Below are 22,053 nucleotides of genomic sequence, written 5' to 3'. Positions count from 1 at the left end.
TATATAATTTGGTGTACCGCAGAATTTTAGTCATTGGCTTATGTTGTTCTAGGGCAGTGGTTCTCAACCTGTGGGTCGCGACCCCTTTGGGGGTTGAACAACCCTTTCACAGGGGTCGTCTAAGACCATCGGAAAACACATATATAATTACATATTGTTTTTGTGATTAATCACTATGCTTTAATTATGTTCAATTTGTAACAATGAAATTGGGGGTCACCACAACATGAGGAACTGTATTAAAGGGTCGCGGCATTAGGAAGGTTGAGAACCACTGTTCTAGGGTCTTCTGAGGCACTTTAATTTAGCTCGTTTAATTCTCACAGGAAATTGAAATCACTCGCTCAAGTTCCCACAGTTAAGTGTTGAAGCCAGTTGAGATCCCAGAGGCTAAGCTCCTGGCTGCTCCGCGTGCTCCCAAAACAGATGGGTTGAATTTTGTTTATAACTAGATCATCATTAACAGGGAAGTGACCTGGTACGGATCCTGCCCCCTCTCTCCCTTTGAGAAGGAAAACCGAGGGACACAAGGGAGAGTCTGCACTTTGTCCTCACGTGATGGCGGCGATGATGCCCGTGAGGATCTGCAGCCGTCTCCTTTGTCCCCACACTGGGATTGAGGGGCCACCTTTGTTCTTTACTCCCTGCAGAGCTGGAAGAGTCCCAGAGGAAGTGCCCGCCGTGCTGGTATAAATTCGCCAACACGTTCCTCATCTGGGAGTGTCACCCCTACTGGATAAAACTGAAAGAGATTGTGAACTTGATCGTTATGGACCCTTTTGTGGACTTGGCCATCACCATCTGCATCGTCCTGAATACACTGTTCATGGCGATGGAGCACCATCCTATGACCCCACAATTCGAACATGTCTTGTCTGTGGGGAATCTGGTAAGACAGAGCGCCATCTCCCAGTTTTGTGATCTGAACATGTGCTGCCTGTAGGATGTGTTTTTCTGATACTGAAAGCAGGGGTTTGGTTGAAGAGAAAGTAATAGTTCATTGGAAGGCAAATGCTCCCACATATGCCGCGGGCCCCAGCCGCTTCTGCTCACTGTTGTGACCCCTGGGCTGCTTCCTCCTCCTGCAGAATCGAGAAGACGTCCGTCCGCTAGGAGCTGCTGGCTGAAAGCCAGCTGTGGTGACGGAATGGGAGGCCTGGCCCAGGCTTCAGTAGTCTGAGCCAGGGACTTCCGGGTTCTTCTCGTTCTGCTTCTCACATTGATTCCTGCATAGGTCCAGCAAATCCCTTCCCCTCTCACCCTCAGTGACAACCACCACACAGTAGGGGAGCTCTTTAGTGCATTCAGTGTAGCTGTAAATTGGCCTGCACGGTCATACTCACACCCAGGTGGGCACTGTCTCGGGGACATTTTTAACTCCGGGCTGGTTTCCCCTCCAGTCCAACTTCCGGGCTGTCATCCAGTTTCCATTCGTTGATCTGTGCCAAGTTTATTTTAATGTTAGCTTAAGTCTTATATGTCATTTATGATATTAATTAGAGGATAATATACACTTTTAAAAAACAGATTACACAACGGATTCTGAGGTCAAGTAGTTGTGATTTGGGGATTATCTGTTTTACTTCTTTGGTGCAAAAATCAGGAGTTGGTTGAATTTTATAGATAGTAAGGAATTAGTTGGAAAGAATCCTCTAGGTTGTCCGGGTCTCTTTATTCTTTAGGAGTCGCGCCATAGGCATGTCTAATCTAGTTGTTGCCGTTTAATTTGAGCATAATCTCTGCCTGGTATATGTTTTTTTCTCCTCCGTTCCTGCCTTCCTCACCCTTCCTGTCCGCCAACTTCTCGCCCTCCCTCTCCCTATCCTTCCCTCCCTCCCATCACCTCTGTCTCACTCTCTATCTCTTTCTCTGCCTGTCTCTGTCTCACACACACACACACACACACACACACACACACACACACGTTTCCGCCTTAAGTCCTAATGCACTATTAAAGCGTTATAACATCGTGTTGAGTTCTGATTCTGAAAACACATGTGGCAAGAGCGATCCTGTCCATTGAGTTCCCTGGCACACACCCAAGATGATTCTGTGGTCTGTCCAGTTTCCATGTCTAGGTTAGCTCACTGCTTGATGTGAACTCATATGCAGCCTGATGAAATATCCATAGTCTTTTTTTTTTTAATCCTCACCTGAGGAGTGAGGATATTTTTTCCATTGAGTTTTAGAGAGAGTGGAAGTGAGGGGGGAGGTGGTATGGGGGGGCAGGGACGGAGAAGAGAAGCACTGATGTGTTAGATGTTTCTAACATGGGTTGGTTGCCTCCCACTCATGCCCCGACCAGGGCCGAGGATTAAACCTGCAACTGAGGTACATGCCCTTGACGGTTAATAGACCTGTCCGAGGGCCAACGCTCTAACCACTGAGGAAACTAGCCAGGGCTGAAATACCCATAGTCTTGAACTATGTCCAGGAAATGTGCTCACTGGCTCTGAAAGGTGCCTCAAGTAAGCTTGCTGTATAACTAGCTGGCCATCAAGCAGAATTTTGAGTCAACCAACAATATTCTATAGATATAAGTTTTATTGTATCAGCCATGAGTTAAGTAATAAGAAATATGACTTGATGGATTTTGTTGGTGGTGGTGCTGTTGCTGCTGTTTTCCTTATAACATTTTTTCTCTCAAAGTATTTACAGAACAGGTTCTCAATTTCCAAGGGAGTCTGAAAGACCTTTTCACCTACTACCAGCAGAATGGCCCTCAAACCAGCAAATACCATGGTTTTTCCCTTTCTTAAAAATCTAAAGAGATGTAGGGCCACACCTAAATTACAGTTGTGAGCATTCAGAAGAGAGAAGGTCGTAATATTTAGGGATCCATGAGGCACACTAACCACAATCAGGTTCTGCAATAAGCAAGCACTGGGTGGGGTGGGGTTTCAAGGGGGAAAGTAAGGGTACAATTAGCAATGGGGATGGCGAGTAGTGCGTGGCCAGGATGCTTTGGACTGGTTGATGGGTTACATGTGAGGGCGACGGGAAAGAAATGAAGAATAGTGCCTAGATTTAGGGGGGTAGTTACTGCAGGGGAAATGGCACGACTGAGGAAGGAACAGGTTTGGAGTTTTAAATCAAGAATTCTATTTGGATGTATTCAGAATGAGATGTCTATTTATTCAGAGTGAAGAAGCCAAATGAGGCAGTTGGATATGTGCTGGACCTCGGGGAAACTTGCATTATGAGTGTTTTCTGAATAATAACAGAAGCTCAAAAATGTACTTTCCTGCCAATTAACACACGTGCTGAGTTTGGCAGAAAGAACACAGAATTAGAAGTCAGAAGGTTTGGGTTTTGATTCCTGTTTGATGCCGTTTAACCTTAAATAAGCCATTAATTTCTGTCCAGAAATGTTGCAGATCTATAAAATGAGGCTAATACCATATCATCCATCAGTGGGTGGGAGGATAAAATGAGAACTTAAACCAAAGTTTTGGGAATCATGAAAAGTACTCTGTAAATCTTAGGAACTGTATTAGTGTAACTCAATAGGAGAACTTTCAAAGGCTTGGAGATTTGGGCAAAGTCTTTGACAGAAACCTGAGAAAAAGAGGATAAGAAAAGGTGAGACTAACCCGATGTGAGCACGCCCTTGTCGTCTTGTTGGAATGAGAGGCTTTTCCCACAGCCAGGACAGTGGTTGGGTGCGTCTGTCTGTAGAGGTGCAGAGAGGTGTTTCTGAGGGAAGATGAGAACTGTCTTCTGTAAATCTGTAATCCCTGCCTCTTCTGCCCTCCCCACAAGAAAAATCTAATAATAGAAGGAACCTTACAGGTAATTCAATCCAGCCCCCGTGTTTTCTAAATGAAGTTGAAGCCCAGGGCAGCTATGTGACTTACACACCTTTTGTATTGTTTTTCATGATTCTTTTCTTGCCTTTTTTTTGCAACCAATTGAACACAACAGTAGGTTTATAAGGTGGTTTTTTAAACAGTCATACTGGGAAGTTTCAAGTATAATATACACTTTTTTTCTTTTTTTTTGAGAGTAAGTTGCTGACACAGCCTTTCACCCCCGAATACTTTAGTGTGTGTGTTTTATGGACAAGTGCATTCTCCCACAGAACCTTAATTTAACGTCAGAGTCAGGGAATTAACATGGATTCATTGCAGCCACTTAATTCTCAGGCCCCTTCAAGTTTTCCCCATGGGCCCCAGTAATATCCTTTATAGCAAAGGATTCCGTTTCAGAGTTACAGATTGCGTTTGGCTGTCCTCTCTTCCGTCTTCTTCAGCCTGGGCCAGTGCCTCAGTCTTCCTCTGACTGTCATGACCATGACACTTCTGAAGACTGCAGGCCAGAGAGTTTGTAGAATTCACTCCGTTTGGGTGTGTCTGATGCTTCCTCATGATTAGGCTCAAGCTATGCATTTGGCAGGAATATCACACAAGTGAGGCTGTCCTCTCACTGCACCTGCCCGGTGGCACACACTTTTCATTTGTGTCATTACTGGTGATGGTGACTTGGTTGAGGAGGTGCCTGCCAGGCTTCTCCCCTGTAAAGTTACTCTTTACCATTTATAATTAACTAGTGGCCCGGTGCACAAAATCCGTGGGGGTGGGGGGGCGAGGAAGGGGGGGCTCAGCCCAGCCTGCACCCTTTCCAATTGGACATCCCTCTCGCAATCTGGGACTGCTGGCTCTTAACCACTCACCTGCCTGCCTGCCTGATTGCCCCTAACCCCTCTGCCTGCCTGCCTGATCTCGCCCCTAAACTGCTCTCCTCTGTCGGCCTGATCGCCCCTAACTGCCTCCACCTGCCTGATCGCCCCTAACTGCCCTCCCCTGCAGGCCTGGTTGCCCCCAACTGCCCTCCCCTGCAGGCCTGATCTCACCCCCAATGGCCTTCCCCTGCTGGCCTGATCTCGCTCCCAAATTCCCTCCCCTGCCAGCCTGGTTGCCCCCAACTGCCCTCTCCTGCCGGCCTGATTGCCCCTAACCCCCTGCCAGCCTGATCTCGCCCCCAACTGCCCTCCCCTGCTGACCTGATCACCCCTAACTGCCTCTGCCTCAGCCCCCACCACCATGGCTTTGTCCGGAAGGAAGTCAGACGTCTGGAAGATGGCCGGTCGACTGGGTCTAATTAGCATATTACCCTTTTATAAGTATAGATAAGTATTTGTGATGAAGGTGCTTTAAAACTATCTGAATTTTCTGTTCTTCATTAAATTTCTGATTCAGTCCTTTACTTAATTATATCAGTATGGACTCATGGTTTTCAATGTTATCCAGTGAGTTAGAACTGTCATTTACTTCGATGTTTACACCATTCCAGATTGGGCCAATGGGAGTCCCTTCAGGCTGGCTTCTGGGTCCTTTCATTGCGTCCTCATTACTTCCTTGTTTTCTGGTACCACTAGATTTCCCAAGCTAATTTTACCTTTTTCCTGCCTCAGGCCTGGAATCAGCCATTTCCCAAGGAACCCTGGGTTAGTAGAAAATGATATTTAGAAGTGAGGATCTATTGGAGCAATATGCAGGCCTCGGCCCTCTCAGTGCAGGGCTAGCTGCTGCTCTTAAGCTAACTGTCTATGCTGAAAACCGTGAGTTCATGCTGTCACTTCCAGTTCTAACCCAGCCCTGCAGGATTCATTCTGGTTTTCTCAGTAGCTCCTTATCTAACAAAAAGAAACCTGGGTGCCATTGTCTTTAACATGTTAACTTACTTGATCAGAAGCCACTGTTGCCTCGAACAGCTGGATGCCCTCACACTGTTCAGACTCCCTCACCGGTGTTCTCCATGTGGACCCTCCTCACACTTCTCAGGCTCTGACACCCAGGCCAGGCCACCCCACACATTCTTGTTTCCCTCACCCCACTTAGATTTGAACGCCTCACATTGGGCCTCCCCCACCTGGATCCCCCCACTTCACCCCACTCCAAGCTTCCCCTGCATGAAAGCTCTCCATCCTGCTTACACTCTGATACCCTGTGCTGGGCAGCCATCCTCATCCCAGTCAGCTTGTATTGGGCTGCCAAGGTGGACCCCCTCTTTGGCCTGCACAGGCTCTGACCGTCCACGCCAGGCTACTCCCGTGCACAGATGCTCTGCTTAGGCCCCAGCACCTGGTACTGGCCTCCCTCCTGTGGATGCCCACCCAAGGGATTTAGGACTGAGCCATTTGAGGGGTTGGGAATATGGAAGGAAGGGCAAAAGTTTAACCTGACATGTAAGTTTAATTTCTGAGATTCTAAGCAAAAAAAGGGAAAAGTTATTGCCCTTCTTTACCAAATACACATGTTATCATTTCTTGACTACAGCTTAACCACAGCTTAGCTAGATTTTCAACCAGAAGAAATTGTTTTTATATTTTAATTTTTCTTTCATCTGTGTCCTTGTAGCCGCTTATGTATACTTCTTTTTAAATACTTTTCACAAGTCTGGGGTTTGCTCCAACTCGAAAGATATGCCAACTCTGAATTCAGGACATTCTATTAGAATAGCAGTTCTCAATCTTTTTTGGTCTTATGACCCCTTTATACTCTTAAAAAGAGCTGAAAAGCTTTTGTTTATGATAGTTATATCTATTGATATTTACCATATTTGAAATTAAAGCCAATGAGAATCTTAAATATTTATTTAAAATCATAATTACCCATTATGTAATTACATAAATAACATATTTTACGGGATAAAGTTACATTTTCTAGGGAAAAAGGCATTGTTTGACATTTTTGCAAATATCTTTCATGTCTGGTTTAATAGGAGATAGTTAGATTCTCCTATCTGCTTGTATATTCAGTCCTTTGTGAAATATTGTTTTGGCGGAAGCATAAGAAAGAAATCTGGCCTCACACAGTTGCAAAAGGGAGGACCTCATGTCCTCTGAAAAGGTCTTAGGAACCCCAGGTATCCTTAACTACACCTGGACAACTGCTGCTCTAGGACATAAACTCCTAGATGAATGTTTGATGACATTCACGAGAGGGACATTTATATACAGTTGTTGATTCACTGCTTACTAGTTTATTCTTCTTTATCTGCTTCAAGAAGCATATCTCAGAGCAAATAAGAATGACATCGTAGGGATAACCATAAATCTACTCTTCTGTTTAAAAAAAAAAAAAAGTCATTTCTTCATACAGCCAATGGTTGCAAATTTGTTTTCACCCAAACCCCAAATGATGGCAGCACACTGTGTGTTGAAACAACAGGGTTGCTGGCCTCTGTCCTAGACATTTGCACCAGGCGTCTGGGGGCCATTCACCCCATTGGAAGGCAGCACCACAGGACTGTGCCATTGTTGATTTTCTCATAGGGACCACGTTCCCACAGTACAGATACCCCGTAGTCAGCCAGCCAGTCCTTATTACTGGGCACTTCCTGTGTGTTCACCAGGAACTAGTGGGACAGCAAATGCAGTCTCTACCTGGGGTGCATCAAGCAGACGAACATGTCTGTGTAGAGAAACCGTTGATGGGTTTGCACTAAGGGTAAAATGTATGTCCGGAGTTGACTAGCTGCCCTGACTTTCCCTGGCCTCACTTGGCAGGATGTTTTATCTGTAGATACTTCGCTTGCCCCATGAACTTTGATTTTGCTTAAGTGGATCTCTTCAGGGCATATTTTCTTTCCATTTTAGAATACTGCATCTGCAATGTAGAAAAATGGGAAACCACAGAAAAGTATATGGGCCCAAAAACTAGTAGCCCACTTAATCTATTTTGATATTTATCCTTCAAGTCATTCTGGGGGTTTTACATTTCTATACATCATTTCAGTATATTTTCACAATATCTGTAATCTTAAGTATTTTTCACTATTTTTAATTCTCTCCTCACACCTTTTCTTTAACATTTTTCTTAAACTCTTTCATGTGTAAATTTGGTAACCAAGTGGTTATAAGTACTAATTTATTTTCAGTTTTAAATCTATTGCATTTAAAGTCTTCACCTCTAAAAAACAAAATATTTAGTAAGAGTCTGATGTCATGTGGTCAGCTTGGAGCAAGGGAACTGGTTTGTTCATGGCATTGTACTTCCCTGCTGCCTGTCATGTGACTAAGGCCGTGGGACACAGAGGGCATTAGGCAGCACAAGGTGCTCTGTCAGGCAGAGGAATGGGAGACAGGTAACAGCGATTTTACAACTTTGTCAAAGTGTGTCCACATTTGAAAAAAGCAGAAAGGAGATATATAAAATGGATAGTGTATGCAAGGTGATGAGACTATGGATGTTTTTCCTGTATTTTGTACACTTTTAGCAATGTTCTGTTGCTTTACTATTTAAAACAAGAAACCCTGTAGCATATGTTTAAGTTTGATAAAACATAATATCAAATCAGAAATAATGCTGTATTTTCCTAATATAATTATAAAACAACTAGAGGCCCAGTGCATGAAATTTGTGCACTCAGGGGAAGGGGAGTCCCTCAGCCCGGCCTGCATCCTCTCGCAGTCTGAGAACCCTCAACAATGTCCAGCTGATGGCCTAGACCCGCCCCCGACAGCAGTCGGACATCCTTAGCGCTGCCGCGGAGGTGGGAGAGGCTCCCGCCACCGCCACTGCACTCGCCAGCCATGAGCCCGACTTCTGGCTGAGCGGCGCTCCTGCTGTGGGAGTGCACTGACCACCAGGGGGCAGCTCCTGCATTGAGCATCTGCCCCCTAGTGGTCAGTATGCGTCATAGTGACCGGTCGTTCTGCCATCCGGTCGATTTGCATATTAGCCTTTTATTAAATAGGATGCGTGATTTATTTATTTATTTATTTAGGCAAACATCCCAAGCATGCATACTCAAATGACTGCTGACCCTTTAGAAGCAGTCACCTGTGTGGTATTCTCATTGCTTAGAATCATTTTTCAGCTACATTTAAATCATGTGATTTGGGTGGTTCTAGAAACAAAGATGTAAACGTTAGGGCTGAGTACTTCATTCAAGAGGAAAATAAGGCCCTGGCCAGGTAGCTCAGTTGGTTAGAGCATTGTCCAGATACACCAAGGTTATGGGTTCCATCCCCCATCAGGGCACATAAAAGAAGCAACCAATGAATGCATAAATAAGTGGAACAACAAAATTAATGTCTAGTCTCTCTCAATCTCTCTCCCTTCCTCTCTCTAAAAATCAGTGAATAAAAAAATATTTGAATGAAAGGAAGAAAGAAAGCCAGTGTTGTTCAGTGGTTGAGCATTGACCCATGAACCAAGTGGTGGTCACTGGTTCAATTCCCGATCAGGGCACATGCCCCGGTTGTGGACTCAATCCCCAGTAGGGGATGTGCAGGAGGCAGCCAATCAATGTTTCTTTCTCATTGATGTTTCCATCTCTCTATCCCTCTCCCTTCCTCTCTCTGAAATCAATAAAAATATATTAAAAAGTAAAAATAAAAATAAGACTTTCCTGCATCATGTGGCGTGGTCATGGGACATCCAGATTTTGATTCCTCAGATGCAGAATTTAACCAAGGCTGGTTCTTGAGGCTTCTTGGATATATTATATTCAAATTTGGTGATAAAGCCATTGTCCTGTTATTTCTTTTTCTTAACCCATGCGTTCCCCCTTCAGGTTTTCACTGGAATTTTCACAGCGGAAATGTTTCTGAAGCTCATAGCCATGGATCCCTACTATTATTTCCAAGAAGGCTGGAACATTTTTGACGGATTTATTGTCTCCCTCAGTTTAATGGAACTGAGTCTAGCAGATGTGGAGGGGCTTTCGGTGCTGCGATCTTTCCGATTGGTATTCCACACTTCTCCAGTTTCTTTTTACATTTCCTGTCTTGCAAATACTAGAAGGAGTTTTGCATAAGTTAATTCGATTTTTAAAAATCCTTAGCTATATTCTGCTCCCAATTCCAGTTGGCTATTTATTGGCTTAGGTAATAAAACCTTGAAAATTGTCCTGCTAACCACCTAATGTAGAGGTTAGTTTTATAATCAGTCAACAAACAGATGTCAATTTTAGGAAGTTCCTCCTAAGGTAATGGTTAATGTAAAAAATGAAGGAGGGCTCCCGAGGACTAGTCTGAGATCCTATTTGGATTTGCTTGTGGACCCATTTCTTTATCCGAACATCTCTCTGAAATGGCAAAAATTCCTCCTTATTCAAAGATGGCTTTCCTCGTTGCTTCTATTTTGGTAACTCCTTCCAGAAAATGAAAATAAAATAATATTTAAAATATATACATTGAGATTAGCTGTTGAACATTGGCTTTGTTTTCCATATCATTAACTAAGAAGGATTTTTAAAATTAGTGTATTTGAAGAAGTTAATGTGTAATTACTAAAATGACTCTGAAAGAATAGTGAACAGTATCTTCAGAATAGTTTCCCATTAGCATAAGCATAAGTGTGATGTGCTAAGTCCCTTGAGAAGCTTCGTGGATCCCACACAGACAAAGCATCAGAACTGGCTTAGGTTTCTCTCTCCCTATTGGGAAGATGCCTGTGCACTACTTGCAGCTAAAAGAATTTAAGGTGTTTTTTTATTCATCAGGATCGTCAGCATATCTAAGTAAGAGAATTGGAATAGAGTAGAAATACTTGTAAAATAGAGATCTCATTCAGTCCAACTCACAAACTTAACATCTGCCAAGTTTCTGGAACCTCTGCTTACTAGTCTTTGGTAAGGATCCAGCCCACAGTAGACTTTTTTTTTTTTTTTTCATAATAGACTTTTTGAGAACAGTTCTCATTATCTACAAAATGAGAAGCCAGATTAAAAGATAGACGCCTTAGCACTAATATTCTTAATAAATTAGAAGCCAGTCAAGAGGGGAAAATACGAGTGACCCAGATATACACAAAGTAACACCTGGTAAATCTTGAACCCTCAGATAAGACTAAAGTTTTCAATAAAATAAAGTAAAAATGTTCAAATCAATGCTGTTGCTTCTATTAGAATTCCTGTTACATTATCTTTTAGTTGTTAACTTATGACTGATGATAACTTCATTATTATCATTCCATTCATAGTCTTTATGCATTCTCAGGCTGTTAGCCAAGACCTTGTAATCTGGTCACACGAATGAATCTAGAATATAGAAATTTCATGATTGACATACCAAAGTTCCATCCTCTGAATTGGTATCAACACAGGGTGGGGCAAAGTAGGTTTACAGTTGTGAGTACATGAAGCATAGTGTATTCTTGTATTATTATTTATTAACTAGAGGCCCGGTGCACAAAAATTTGTGCACTCGGGGCGGGGGGGGAGGGAGGCCCTCAGCCTGGCCTGTGCCCTCTCGCAGTCTGGGACACATTGGGGGATGTCCACCTGCTGGCTTAGGCCCTCTCTCCAGGGGGATCGGGCCTAAGCTGGCAGTCAGACATCCCTCTGGCAGCCCAGGAGCCCTTGGGGGATGTCCACTTGCCAGCGGGGAGCAGGCCTAAGCTTCAGTCAGACATCCTTAGCACTTCTGAGGAGGTGGGAGAGGCTCCCGCCACCAGCGCTGTGCTGGCAGCCATCAGCCTGGGTGTGGCTGAGCAGAGCTCCCCCTGTGGGAGCACACTGACCACCAGGGGGCAGCTCCTGCATTGAGCGTCTGCCCCCTGGTGGTCAGTGTGTGTCATAGTGACCAGTCATTCCCAGTTGTTCTGCTGTTAGGGTCAATTTGCATATTACCCTTTTATTATATAGGGTTATTGTATTATTTTCCGTACAAACAATTGTAAACCTACTTTGGCCCCACCCTGTATAGTCCCTTCTCAGAAGATGTTTGACATATGTGGAACCGCCCCTTCTCGGGAGTTGTGCTTTCCTTCCAAATTATTCCAAACATATCACAAAGTTTCATATCTTCCATTAATTATTTATTGGCAAGCAAAACAGCTATTTAGAAGTTGTAAATGCTTTTTTTAAGGGGACAGATAATTTATTGCCACTGTCCTTACCATACTAATCTTTTAGTTCACTACGTATCACGTTTTCCTTGATATGTCCCTTGAGAAATTGAGGGAAAATTAATAGGAAAAAGGTATGTTCATGTATGGCTTTTTTAAAAAGTAGATTGGCCCAGGGACTAAAGCCAGAATTTGTGGTTCCTACTTCTAAATCTTTCACTTACTGTAAAATTAATCGGTTTTCCCTTATTTGTGCCTCAGTTTCTCCCAGTTTAGTCCAAGACTGTTAGAAAGTCCTGGGAATTTCCCAAGGGTGCTCAGTAAGTGTAAGCTGATCTTATCAATGACATGTGCTTTTGCGTTAGCCATGTGGTAAGAAATGGATGGAGTATCACTTGGTTTTTGTTTGTTGTTTTTTTTCCCCTTAGCTCCGGGTCTTCAAACTGGCCAAATCCTGGCCCACCCTGAACATGCTGATTAAGATTATTGGAAATTCAGTCGGTGCCCTGGGCAACCTGACCCTGGTGCTGGCCATTATTGTCTTCATCTTTGCTGTGGTGGGGATGCAGCTCTTTGGAAAGAGCTACAAGGAGTGTGTCTGCAAGATCAACCAGGACTGCGAACTCCCCCGGTGGCACATGCATGACTTTTTTCATTCCTTCCTCATTGTCTTTCGAGTGCTGTGCGGGGAGTGGATCGAGACCATGTGGGACTGCATGGAGGTGGCAGGCCAGGCCATGTGCCTCATCGTCTTCATGATGGTCATGGTCATTGGCAACTTGGTGGTTAGTACTCACTTGTACATCTTATCTTGACCCAGAAGTCCAGTCTGTTTTGACCTTCTAGTATCTTCCTTGTCTGTGTTGGTTTTTATTCTTTCTTGGCCCAAGAACCCTAAGGTACGAATGAAGGAAAGGAGGCTGCTATTTACAGAGGCCTACTGAGTCATAAGCCCCACAACCTGCCCACATTTTTCATAGTTATGGAAATAAACTCAGCAAAGTGACTTTTCTTAGACTCACATAGTTGATAAATGTTGGGGCTTGTGTTAGATACTAGACTTCAAACTCTATACTCTTTCTACTACAAAACTTCCTGTCTTCTACACCAGAATTTCTCAACTTTGACACTGTTGACATTTTGGGTTAGATAATTCTTCATTGTCGGACTGTCCTGTGTATTGTAGGATATTTAGCAACATCCCTGGCCTCTATCCTTCACTGGCCGGAAGTGACCCCAACCCCAAGTTGTGACAACCAAAAATGTTTCCAGACATTGCCCCCTAGTTGGCAAAATTGCTCTACATTAAGAACCACTGACCTAAACCATGTTAGGGTTTTATTTAATTTGTAAAAACGACAAATTGCTTTCTTGCTTTACTTTGATCTGTCTGCCTGCTGTTTTCTGCCTCTGTAGATAGAGCATTCACCAACAGATTTTAACACCTTGTTTCTCAGAGTGTGATCTGAGGACTAGCAACAACAAGATCACTTGCGAGTGTGTGACAGATGCAGAACTTAGGCCCCACCCCAGAGCTACTGAATCAGAATCTGCATATTTCACAAGATCCCCGGATGATTGACATGCACACTAAAGCGCGTGGGAGCACCCATTTCTCAGATCAGGCCGAATCCCACCTGTAAGTGTAGAGCAAGGAGGACTGGAAGAAGGGACACTCAGAGGATCCCTTGTAAGCTCATCCATGTTAGTTCTCTTCCCTCTTCTGCAATAGAGAAGCATTCCAGTAGAGGGTTCCTACTCACCAGCCTCTGAACCAGCCATCGCCACCCTCCTCTGTCATGTGTTTTTGTTTTAATCTCTCCCTTTCTCCATTCCCAGCCACCATTCTCTCAGTCTTAATCCCTCTAGTTTTCCCACTCCTCAGTGAACACAGCTATTACCGTATTACCTACTAGTGTGTAGCAGGATCAGCATTTACCAGCCCTGACTCACCCCACTTTCCCTAGTCTCCCATTCTCAGCTGTTTCAAGGACAGCTCTCCATGACTGTCTACAGATACCTGAGCACATGAGAAAGCCACCTATTATTTCTTCTTCTGATGACACCTTCCCAGGTTCCCCTTTGCTCAGTGCTTCTGTTCATCTAGTCTCTAGGAATCTGTAACTGTAAGTCTCTTCTGACCCTTTTCTCTCCGTTCCCAGTAAATGTTTGATGTTTTTCATACACCTTCCTTCCTTTTCTGTATATACATCTTTCTTCATAGTCTAAGATCTGCCCCTCCCTTTCCATTTCTATAACCCAACCGGTGTTTCTAGAAGACCACCAACATCATAACCACCCAAGTTTCACTCATTAAAAAGGTCAAGTCCCAGGCCCTACACCAGATCTACTGGATCAGAACCTCTCAGGTGAGGCCAAGGAACTATGTAGTTTTAACAAACATCCCACCACAGGAGATTCTTGTGCATTCTAAGATTTGACATCACTGTAGCCTAATCCAGACCCTTATCACCTCCTGCAAATATGTCTCCTAACTCCTAGTTCCTAAGGAATGGCTTTCTCAAATCTGTATAATCATCTGTGACTCCTTTGCTCAAGAATCAATTGTGGATCCAATTACAATTCAAATCCCTCAATTTGGCCTTCAGAGCCCTCTGCAGTTCACCCTTCCCCACCCCCCCCCCCATATTACCAACATGCTCCTTTTTAATTCTACAGATGGCCCAGATAATCCAGATATGTATATTTCATGTATTGTTTCCATCCCTCCCACTCTGTACATACTATTATCTCACTTAAAATATATGCCTTACTCTTCAGAAGTGTGACAAATTAAGGGCCAAGTATAAATCAGGAAGTGAGCACCTCCCACTTTTCAAAAGTAAGTTTTAATAAAAATAATTAACCTTAATGACCAATATAGTAAAATAGGAAATTAAAAGAGAAAGAAAGAAAGAAAGCTTGTATCCTGTGGCTTAACACTTAGATATACAACAGAACCATCACTGTCTTATAAAACTATTTTATTTTGATAAACGTTAGGAAAACAAAATTAATTTTTAAAAGGCGATGACATGAAATGTATTTTAGTTCTACCTCCTGATTTGTTGTATGAAAGTAGGGCTCTCCAAGCCTGTTTTTTCTAACACGGGTCCTCCAAGGCATCTGCTGCTCATGAGCACTTGGCATGTATGCACTCCATGTTCCCCAATAATTCATATCTACCTTTTTGGTTTTATTTTGGGGGGATTTTCTTCCAAAATGGATGCAGACTTTTCTTTTTCTGTTAATAAAAAAGGTAACCAAGGTGTACACACACACACACACACACACACACACATATATATATATATGTAAAACTATAAAAGAACCAAGAAAAGAGGTGCTAAACTCCTTATATTACAACCAAAAATCAAACACAATGCTCACCTAGTAACGTGAGCATTTAAAACACTTTGTGGGCCAAGCAAAACACAACATAAATTCTTGAGTGTGTTACATAAATCCGTAGGCTTCCAGTTTCCTAGTTTAATGGTAACTGACCTAATGCTGTGCTACATTCACTCCCTTTTCCTGATGCCGCTGGCGCAGGTGCTGAACCTGTTCCTGGCCTTGCTCCTGAGCTCCTTCAGTGCAGACAATCTGGCAGCCACGGATGATGACGGGGAGATGAACAACCTACAGATCTCAGTCATCCGTATCAAGAAGGGCGTGGCTTGGACCAAAGTGAAAGTGCACGCCTTCATGCAGGCCCACTTCAAGCAGCGCGAGGCTGATGAAAAACCTCTGGACGAGATGTATGATAAGAAGGCCAACTGCATCGCCAACCACACCGGTGCAGACATCCACCGGAATGGTGACTTCCAGAAGAATGGCAATGGCACCACCAGCGGCATCGGCAGCAGCGTGGAGAAGTACATTATTGATGAGGACCACATGTCCTTCATCAACAACCCTAACTTAACCGTGCGGGTGCCCATTGCCGTAGGCGAGTCCGATTTTGAGAACGTCAACACAGAGGACGTTAGCAGCGAATCAGATCCTGACGGCAGCAAAGATGTAAGGTCCCAGCCTAGAAACCAGCCTTGATCCTGTGTGAGAACAAACAGGGCTCTGTCAGCTCCAGATATTGGTTCAGCTATGGACTTTGTAGAGAGAATCTGGAATAGCCAACTCACCCCCCTGTCGCCATCCTAGGCCTTCCCTAGGTGCCTCGATTCCTGAGATGTTCCTGGATCTATCTCCCTGGCCCCTGGATCATCTAGGTCAGAGGCTGGAGTACACCCGCAAGTAGTTCCCTGCCATTAATCTGTGTGAGCGGAATCCCTGAGACCGGCCTATGGCCACATTTGTTTAGGGTGGATTACTGACATCTGTGAGTGCATTCTAATGTTTATCCCATCCTGACAGGTTTGGGAGGCCCTGTGGTACTTGTTTGCCCATCATGAGTTGGATGATGATGACTTTCAAGTAAGAATTGAGGAGAAAAATTATAGCTAGCACATCATCCACACCAAAGGTGTAGAGTAGTCAGGGGGGGAGTGGACATGTTGCTGCAGAGTCTCTTGATTTTGATTTCCCTTTTCCTTGCATATCTAGAAACTGGATGATACTAGCTCCTCTGAAGGAAGTACCATTGATATCAAGCCGGAAGTAGAAGAGGTCCCAGTGGAACAGCCTGAGGAATACTTGGACCCAGAAGCTTGCTTCACAGAAGGTGCGGGGCAAGGAGGGGGGTGGGGGCAGGGGGCACTTGCTGTTTACAGCGTTGCTAGGGATACTGGTTGAATGAGAAGGTGGGGACTCGATGGCTCTCTTCAAGAACCTTGTTCCCCACCTCCTCATTTTGAGGGCAGTTGATGCTGTTTTCCCTGCTCAAACTATTCTCTAACCTTTTCTTTTTTGTGAATCCTCACCCAAAGATATTTTTCCCATTTTTCCATTGATTTTTAAAGAGAATAGAAACATTAATGTGAAAGAGACACATTGGTTGCCTCATGCACATGCCCCAACCAGGGCCAGGGATCAAGCCTGCAACCAAGGTGCATTCCCTTCACTGGAATGAAGTGACCCAGTCCTCTAACCACTGAGAAAAACTGGCCAGGCTCTTTCTTTTCTTTCTTCCTTTCTTTCTTTCTTTCTTTCTTTCTTTCTTTCTTTCTTTCTTTCTCTCTTCCTTTCTTTCTTTCTTTCTTTTTTTAAATAAGAAACATCAACAATGAGAGAGAATCATTGATTGGCTGCCTCCTGCACACCCCACACTGGGGATCAAGCTCACAACCCAGGCATATGCCCTGACTGGGAATCAAACCATGACCTCCTGGTTCATAGATTGATGCTCAACCACTGAGCCATGCTGGCCAGGCAATCTTTATATATATATGTATTGATTTTAGAGAGGGAGATAGAAACATCGACAAGAGAGACATATCAATTGGCTGCTTCCTGCATGCCTCCCACTGGGGTTTGAGCCTACAACCCCGGCATGTACCCTGACTTGGAATTGAACCTGCAACCTGTGCACATGACAGTGCTCAGTCAACCTAGCCACACTGGCCAGGGCTCTGACTTTTCTTTATCCACTTTCTCTTGGCATCAGTCCAGAAATTTCCATTAGAAAGGACTTTTCTGTCATGGCTCTGTCTGCCTCTTGACTACCCTTTTCTTTCCCTCACTTTATGGGGTGTCTTCCCAACTCCAGGGGGCCCTGGCAGCCTTGCAGCAGGGCCTCAGCTTGTGAGCCTCTTGATTTCTTAATCAGGTGATCCGATTCATCTGCTGTGCTCCCAGCTGTGTGGTGGGGCAGCATCTGGTGGGGCTGGGAGATAGAGGAGAGGGCAGGGCTGGGTGGGGCATGTGAAGGTCTGACCTGCCTCTCCCCCTGGTGCCAGGTTGTGTCCGGCGATTCAAGTGCTGCACTGTCAACATCGAAGAAGGCCTAGGCAAGTCCTGGTGGATCCTGCGGAAAACGTGCTTCCTCATTGTAGAGCACAATTGGTTTGAGACCTTCATCATCTTCATGATTCTGCTCAGCAGTGGTGCCCTGGTGAGGTCCGGGGGGCAATATGATGAGGCATTGGCTGGGGAAGGGTGGATAGGAACTGGTGGGAAAGACTGCATGGGGCCCAAGACCAGTTTCTCTGAGAACACGGATTGGGTGTGCACCCGAGAAGAACGGTCCGTTGAAGTGCTTTGGCTGGTGCTTTGAGCCTTTGGGATTAGAATCCACATCCTGATCTTTAGACTCAGCACGAACACTCTCAGCCCTAAGGCCGCCTTAGCATCAGGACGAGAATACAAAGTACCAAGTGTCTTCACCGCTTGGTTTGCCCCAACCTCAGCAACTTCCTAAAATGAACTTCCCTTTCTCATCTAATACCCCAGATCTCTTGCTCTTTGCTTTTCAGTTGCCCAAGGTATGGAGGGAGAAGTGTTCCTCCACCCCCTCGCCCTTCACAGCCTACTGGCTTTGGAGAACCGGTGGCCGTAGCAGATATTTAGAGTGTTAGATCTCGGGTACACGGGTATTTCTGTTCCTGTGGTTGTACGTGGTCATTAATCAGTGAGGCTTATAGGGCACTGAACACACAGGCTCCTCCCCTGCTAGGACTCATTTTTTCTGGCATTTGCTTTCACTTGAGCCGGATTGTAGCTGAGGAGGCCTGTTTTCCCTGGGGGATTTATGAGGGAGCTGCTTCCTAGTTGAGCAGATTTGAGGACAGCAGGGACTAGAGACACTACACACTTCCCTTCTGTTTGTTAAGGGAGAGATTCTTGAAATGTTTTTAAAGAAGGTGGGCACACTTATGTAGGTGTGGAACCAAAGCTTAATCTGGAAGCACAGAAAATAACAAGGGAGAAACCCCAAATTCAGTGTCACAGATCCCACCGAGGCCGTGGGACGTTTTGCTGACTTGTGAGGTCGGAGAATAAGAAAAGGTGAAACAGGCAGGCACGTGTGGTAAAGCAGAGCCCAAGGATGCCAAGGACCAGGTTCACGTAGGAAAGCGTCAGCGCGAAAGCTGGAGGCAGAAAATGGGGGCTGGTGTCCGTGGTCTGAGTGACGGGGAGGGGGAGCCGCCGCCCTGCCCACCCCTGAGTCACTGCATCGGCAGGCACTCCCTCGGCGCTTCCTGAGGCTCCGTGCAGGCAGCAGGGTGACAGACAGCCTGGCCTCTGCCCCCCAGGAAAGGGCGGGTCAGACTAACGCCAGTGGTTGGGGAGAGGTGTTGTGTCATTGTTGCTGTCCTTCTTCAAATCTAGGAAACAGAAACCTAAACTAACAGGGAGCATGCCCCAGCCTTTGGCCCTTCTCTTCCCATCTCCACAGAAAAAGCAGCAGTGAAATAAACGTTCTGAGCTTGGTTTACTACTCACCCTTGACAATTGTTGTGTATCATAATTGAATAAAAGGGGATACGTGGCTCAGTACCGGAGGCCCCGTGCAATAGTCGGCATGAGACTTAAGAATAGCAAAGTGAAGCGACAGCCAAATTGTCCCAGAAAAGAGTAGACTGTGGTTGTGATGGAGCCTCAGAGGAAGGGATTAGAGCCTCCGGTGACACGAAGATCCGTGTTTGGCCTCTCACATGTGCTGGGCTGTAGAATGGATTTCTACAAATGGAGTTCAGGGGAAGACACATGGAAGCTGTTGCTGTTTTCACCGGGGGGTTTATTTGTACCAAGATCCTGAGGACTGCGGACCCATGACCTCTGCCCCACTGTCCAGTGGTGAGACAAACACCTGTGTTCCCATGCCTCCTCTGGAAGAGAGTCTGCAGGCAGCTCAGCGTCCCTCTGGAACTGCTCAGAGCCCCCACCTCCGTTTGCATGGCAAGGGACTTTTCCCCCCTTCCAGGTTCCCTTTTCCCACTTTAGGAAGTCTCTTCTCTTGGCACCACCCTTGTGCAGCCTACCACTCTGCACATGGAATGCGCATACCTTTGTATCAGAGAATTGCCTCATTCGGGAATTCCAGAGAAAGAAAGTAGTACTAAGACTTTTTTTTACCTGAATATCTCCCAGCCCTGTGGCCCTCTACCTGTATCTGTGACATCAGGGGCTAAAAGGAGAAAATATTTTGTCATATAAACATATAGCATTGGCAAGATTGTGAAAAAATTGGAACCCTTACACATTGCTGGTGGGAATATAAAAAAAAAATGGTGCGACCACTTTGGAATAGAGTTGGGCAGTTCCTCAGAAAATTAAACATAGCGTTACTGTATGACCTAGCCATTCCACTACTAGGTATATATATCCTAGGGAAATGAAAACATGTCCAGATAAAAACTTGTCCACAGATGCCCAGAGCAGCAGCATTCACAATAGCCAAAAAGTAGAAACAGCACAAATGTCCATCAATTGATGAAAGATGAACAACACACGGTATAGCCATTCACTGGAATATTATTCATCAGTAAGAAGTGAAGTACTGATACCTGCTGCAACATGGACGAAACCTGAAAACATTGGGCTTGGTGAAAGAAGCGAACCACAAAGGACCACATATTATTATTATTTTTAAATATATCCCATTGACCCTTTACAGAGAGGAAGGGAGAGGGATAAATAGTTAGAAACACCGATGAGAAAGAGAAACATCGACCAGCTGCCTCCTGCACGCCCCCCACTGGGGATGTGCCCGCAGCCAAGGTACATGTCCTTGACTGGAATCGAGCCTGGGACCCTGGAGTCCGCAGGCTGACGCTCTATCCACTGAGCCAAACCGGTCAGAGCAAAGGACCACATATTATATGACTTTATTTATATGAAATGTCCAGAAGAGGCAAATCTGTAGAGGGAGGAAGTAGATGAGTGGTTGCCTAGGACTAAGGGGAGATAGACTAGAAGGTGACCGCTAGAGAACATGGGCTTTCTTTTAGGGGTAATGAAAATATTCTAAAATTGGTGGTGGTGATGGATGTACAACTATGAACATGCCAAAAGCTGTGGTACACTTTAAATAGCTGAATTGTATGGTATAGCTCAATAAAACTTTTTAAAAAATCACATGTAGCAGGGGAGTGAAGTGGAAGAGACAGGAAGCTGGAGAGGCCAGCCCGGTGGGAGGAGCTGCGGCGAGGGCGGTGCTTGTGTGCCCTTAGGCACGATGGGCAGCTGCTGCCTCTCTTTCAGGCCTTCGAGGACATCTACATTGAGCAGAGGAGGACCATCCGGACCGTGCTGGAGTACGCCGACAAAGTCTTCACCTACATCTTCATCCTGGAGATGCTGCTCAAGTGGACAGCCTACGGTTTCGTCAAGTTCTTCACCAATGCCTGGTGCTGGCTGGACTTCCTCATTGTGGCTGTACGTGTCCTGCTTTCTACTTCCCACCCTTTCTAGCAGGAAAACAAAAACAGGGAGTTTTCTTCTTTTCATGGCTGGAGCGGCCTGGGGCCCTGGGCATAAGGCAAGATGTAGATAGATGTAGGTCTGGGCAAGTTGCTTTCAGAGCCGTCAGATCTTCACTTTGGGAAGGGACTTCTGAATGCACCTGCTCCGGGGACTGACCAGCCAGCCAGCCAGCTCTTTGCCCTGGCGGTGTAGAGATTTGGAAAGGGAAGTGGAATCCTTGGTATCAAAGCCCCTGTTTCTTAGGCTGGGAACAGGAAGGCTCTTGTCCCAAACAGCGGGCTGTCCTCTTTCTGCTGCCAGGAGAGGGGTGAGGGAAGGAGGTGGGTGCTGCCGGGATGCAGGTAGAGGGGGATCTGGGTAGACTGTCCTGCTGACCGTTCCCGTGACGCTTCCATCCAGCTCAAGTCTTCATACCAGACTGATCTGAGCCAGTCAGCTTCTCAGGGAGAGGGGAGCTCACACCCACATAAAGCCCCCTCTTCCCCACAGGGACGATCGAACTTAAGAAAATCCTTTTTTCCTTCAGGTTCCAAGACCATCTCCAAGGCTTGGCCATTACATCCCGAGTTATTTTTCAGGGTGGAGGCCGCTGCATCTGTAACTATTTCTCACCCCACCAGCACTTGTTTCTTGTTGGCTTTTCTAACCGTGGTGATTGTCTCTTATTCTGTGTAATAACTACAGCTTTTTCTCCCACCCAACTCAGCACTGGAGAGAAAGGGTGAATGGGAATTGTAGGACCAGGGCCCATGGAGAACTCGGTTCCTGCTGAGGGCTGAGAAGTGCCAAGAAAGTAGAGCATTTGGAGGCTGAGTCGGTCCATTTAGAACATCGGTTTATTGGCTGCATGGGGAGCTCTCTGCAGAGTGCTTCTGGGACCCAGGCTAGAGCAGCATAGGGTCCTCTTCCTTGGATAACAGGCGCCCAGCACTCG

At 45.4% G+C, this 22,053-nt stretch overlaps 1 protein-coding gene across 1 annotated transcript in view; it reads left to right on the top strand.

Moving 5' to 3' along the window:
• SCN8A (sodium voltage-gated channel alpha subunit 8) overlaps positions 1-22,053 on the top strand; it is a 75,589-nt gene that overhangs the window by 32,598 nt on the left and 20,938 nt on the right. The window contains exons 8-14 of the mRNA XM_081083772.1: positions 651-889; positions 9,523-9,696; positions 12,227-12,583; positions 15,351-15,818; positions 16,359-16,476; positions 17,651-17,805; positions 20,898-21,071. Coding sequence (XP_080939898.1) covers positions 651-889; positions 9,523-9,696; positions 12,227-12,583; positions 15,351-15,818; positions 16,359-16,476; positions 17,651-17,805; positions 20,898-21,071 — 1,685 coding nt within the window. The remainder of the gene's footprint in view (positions 1-650; positions 890-9,522; positions 9,697-12,226; positions 12,584-15,350; positions 15,819-16,358; positions 16,477-17,650; positions 17,806-20,897; positions 21,072-22,053) is intronic.

The sequence above is a fragment of the Myotis nattereri genome (genome assembly GCF_964212035.1).
Source record: "Myotis nattereri genome assembly, chromosome: 2".
Lineage (NCBI taxonomy): Eukaryota > Metazoa > Chordata > Mammalia > Chiroptera > Vespertilionidae > Myotis > Myotis nattereri.
Note: the sequence above shows the minus strand (reverse complement) of the source record. Positions and strands in the feature narration are given on the sequence as shown.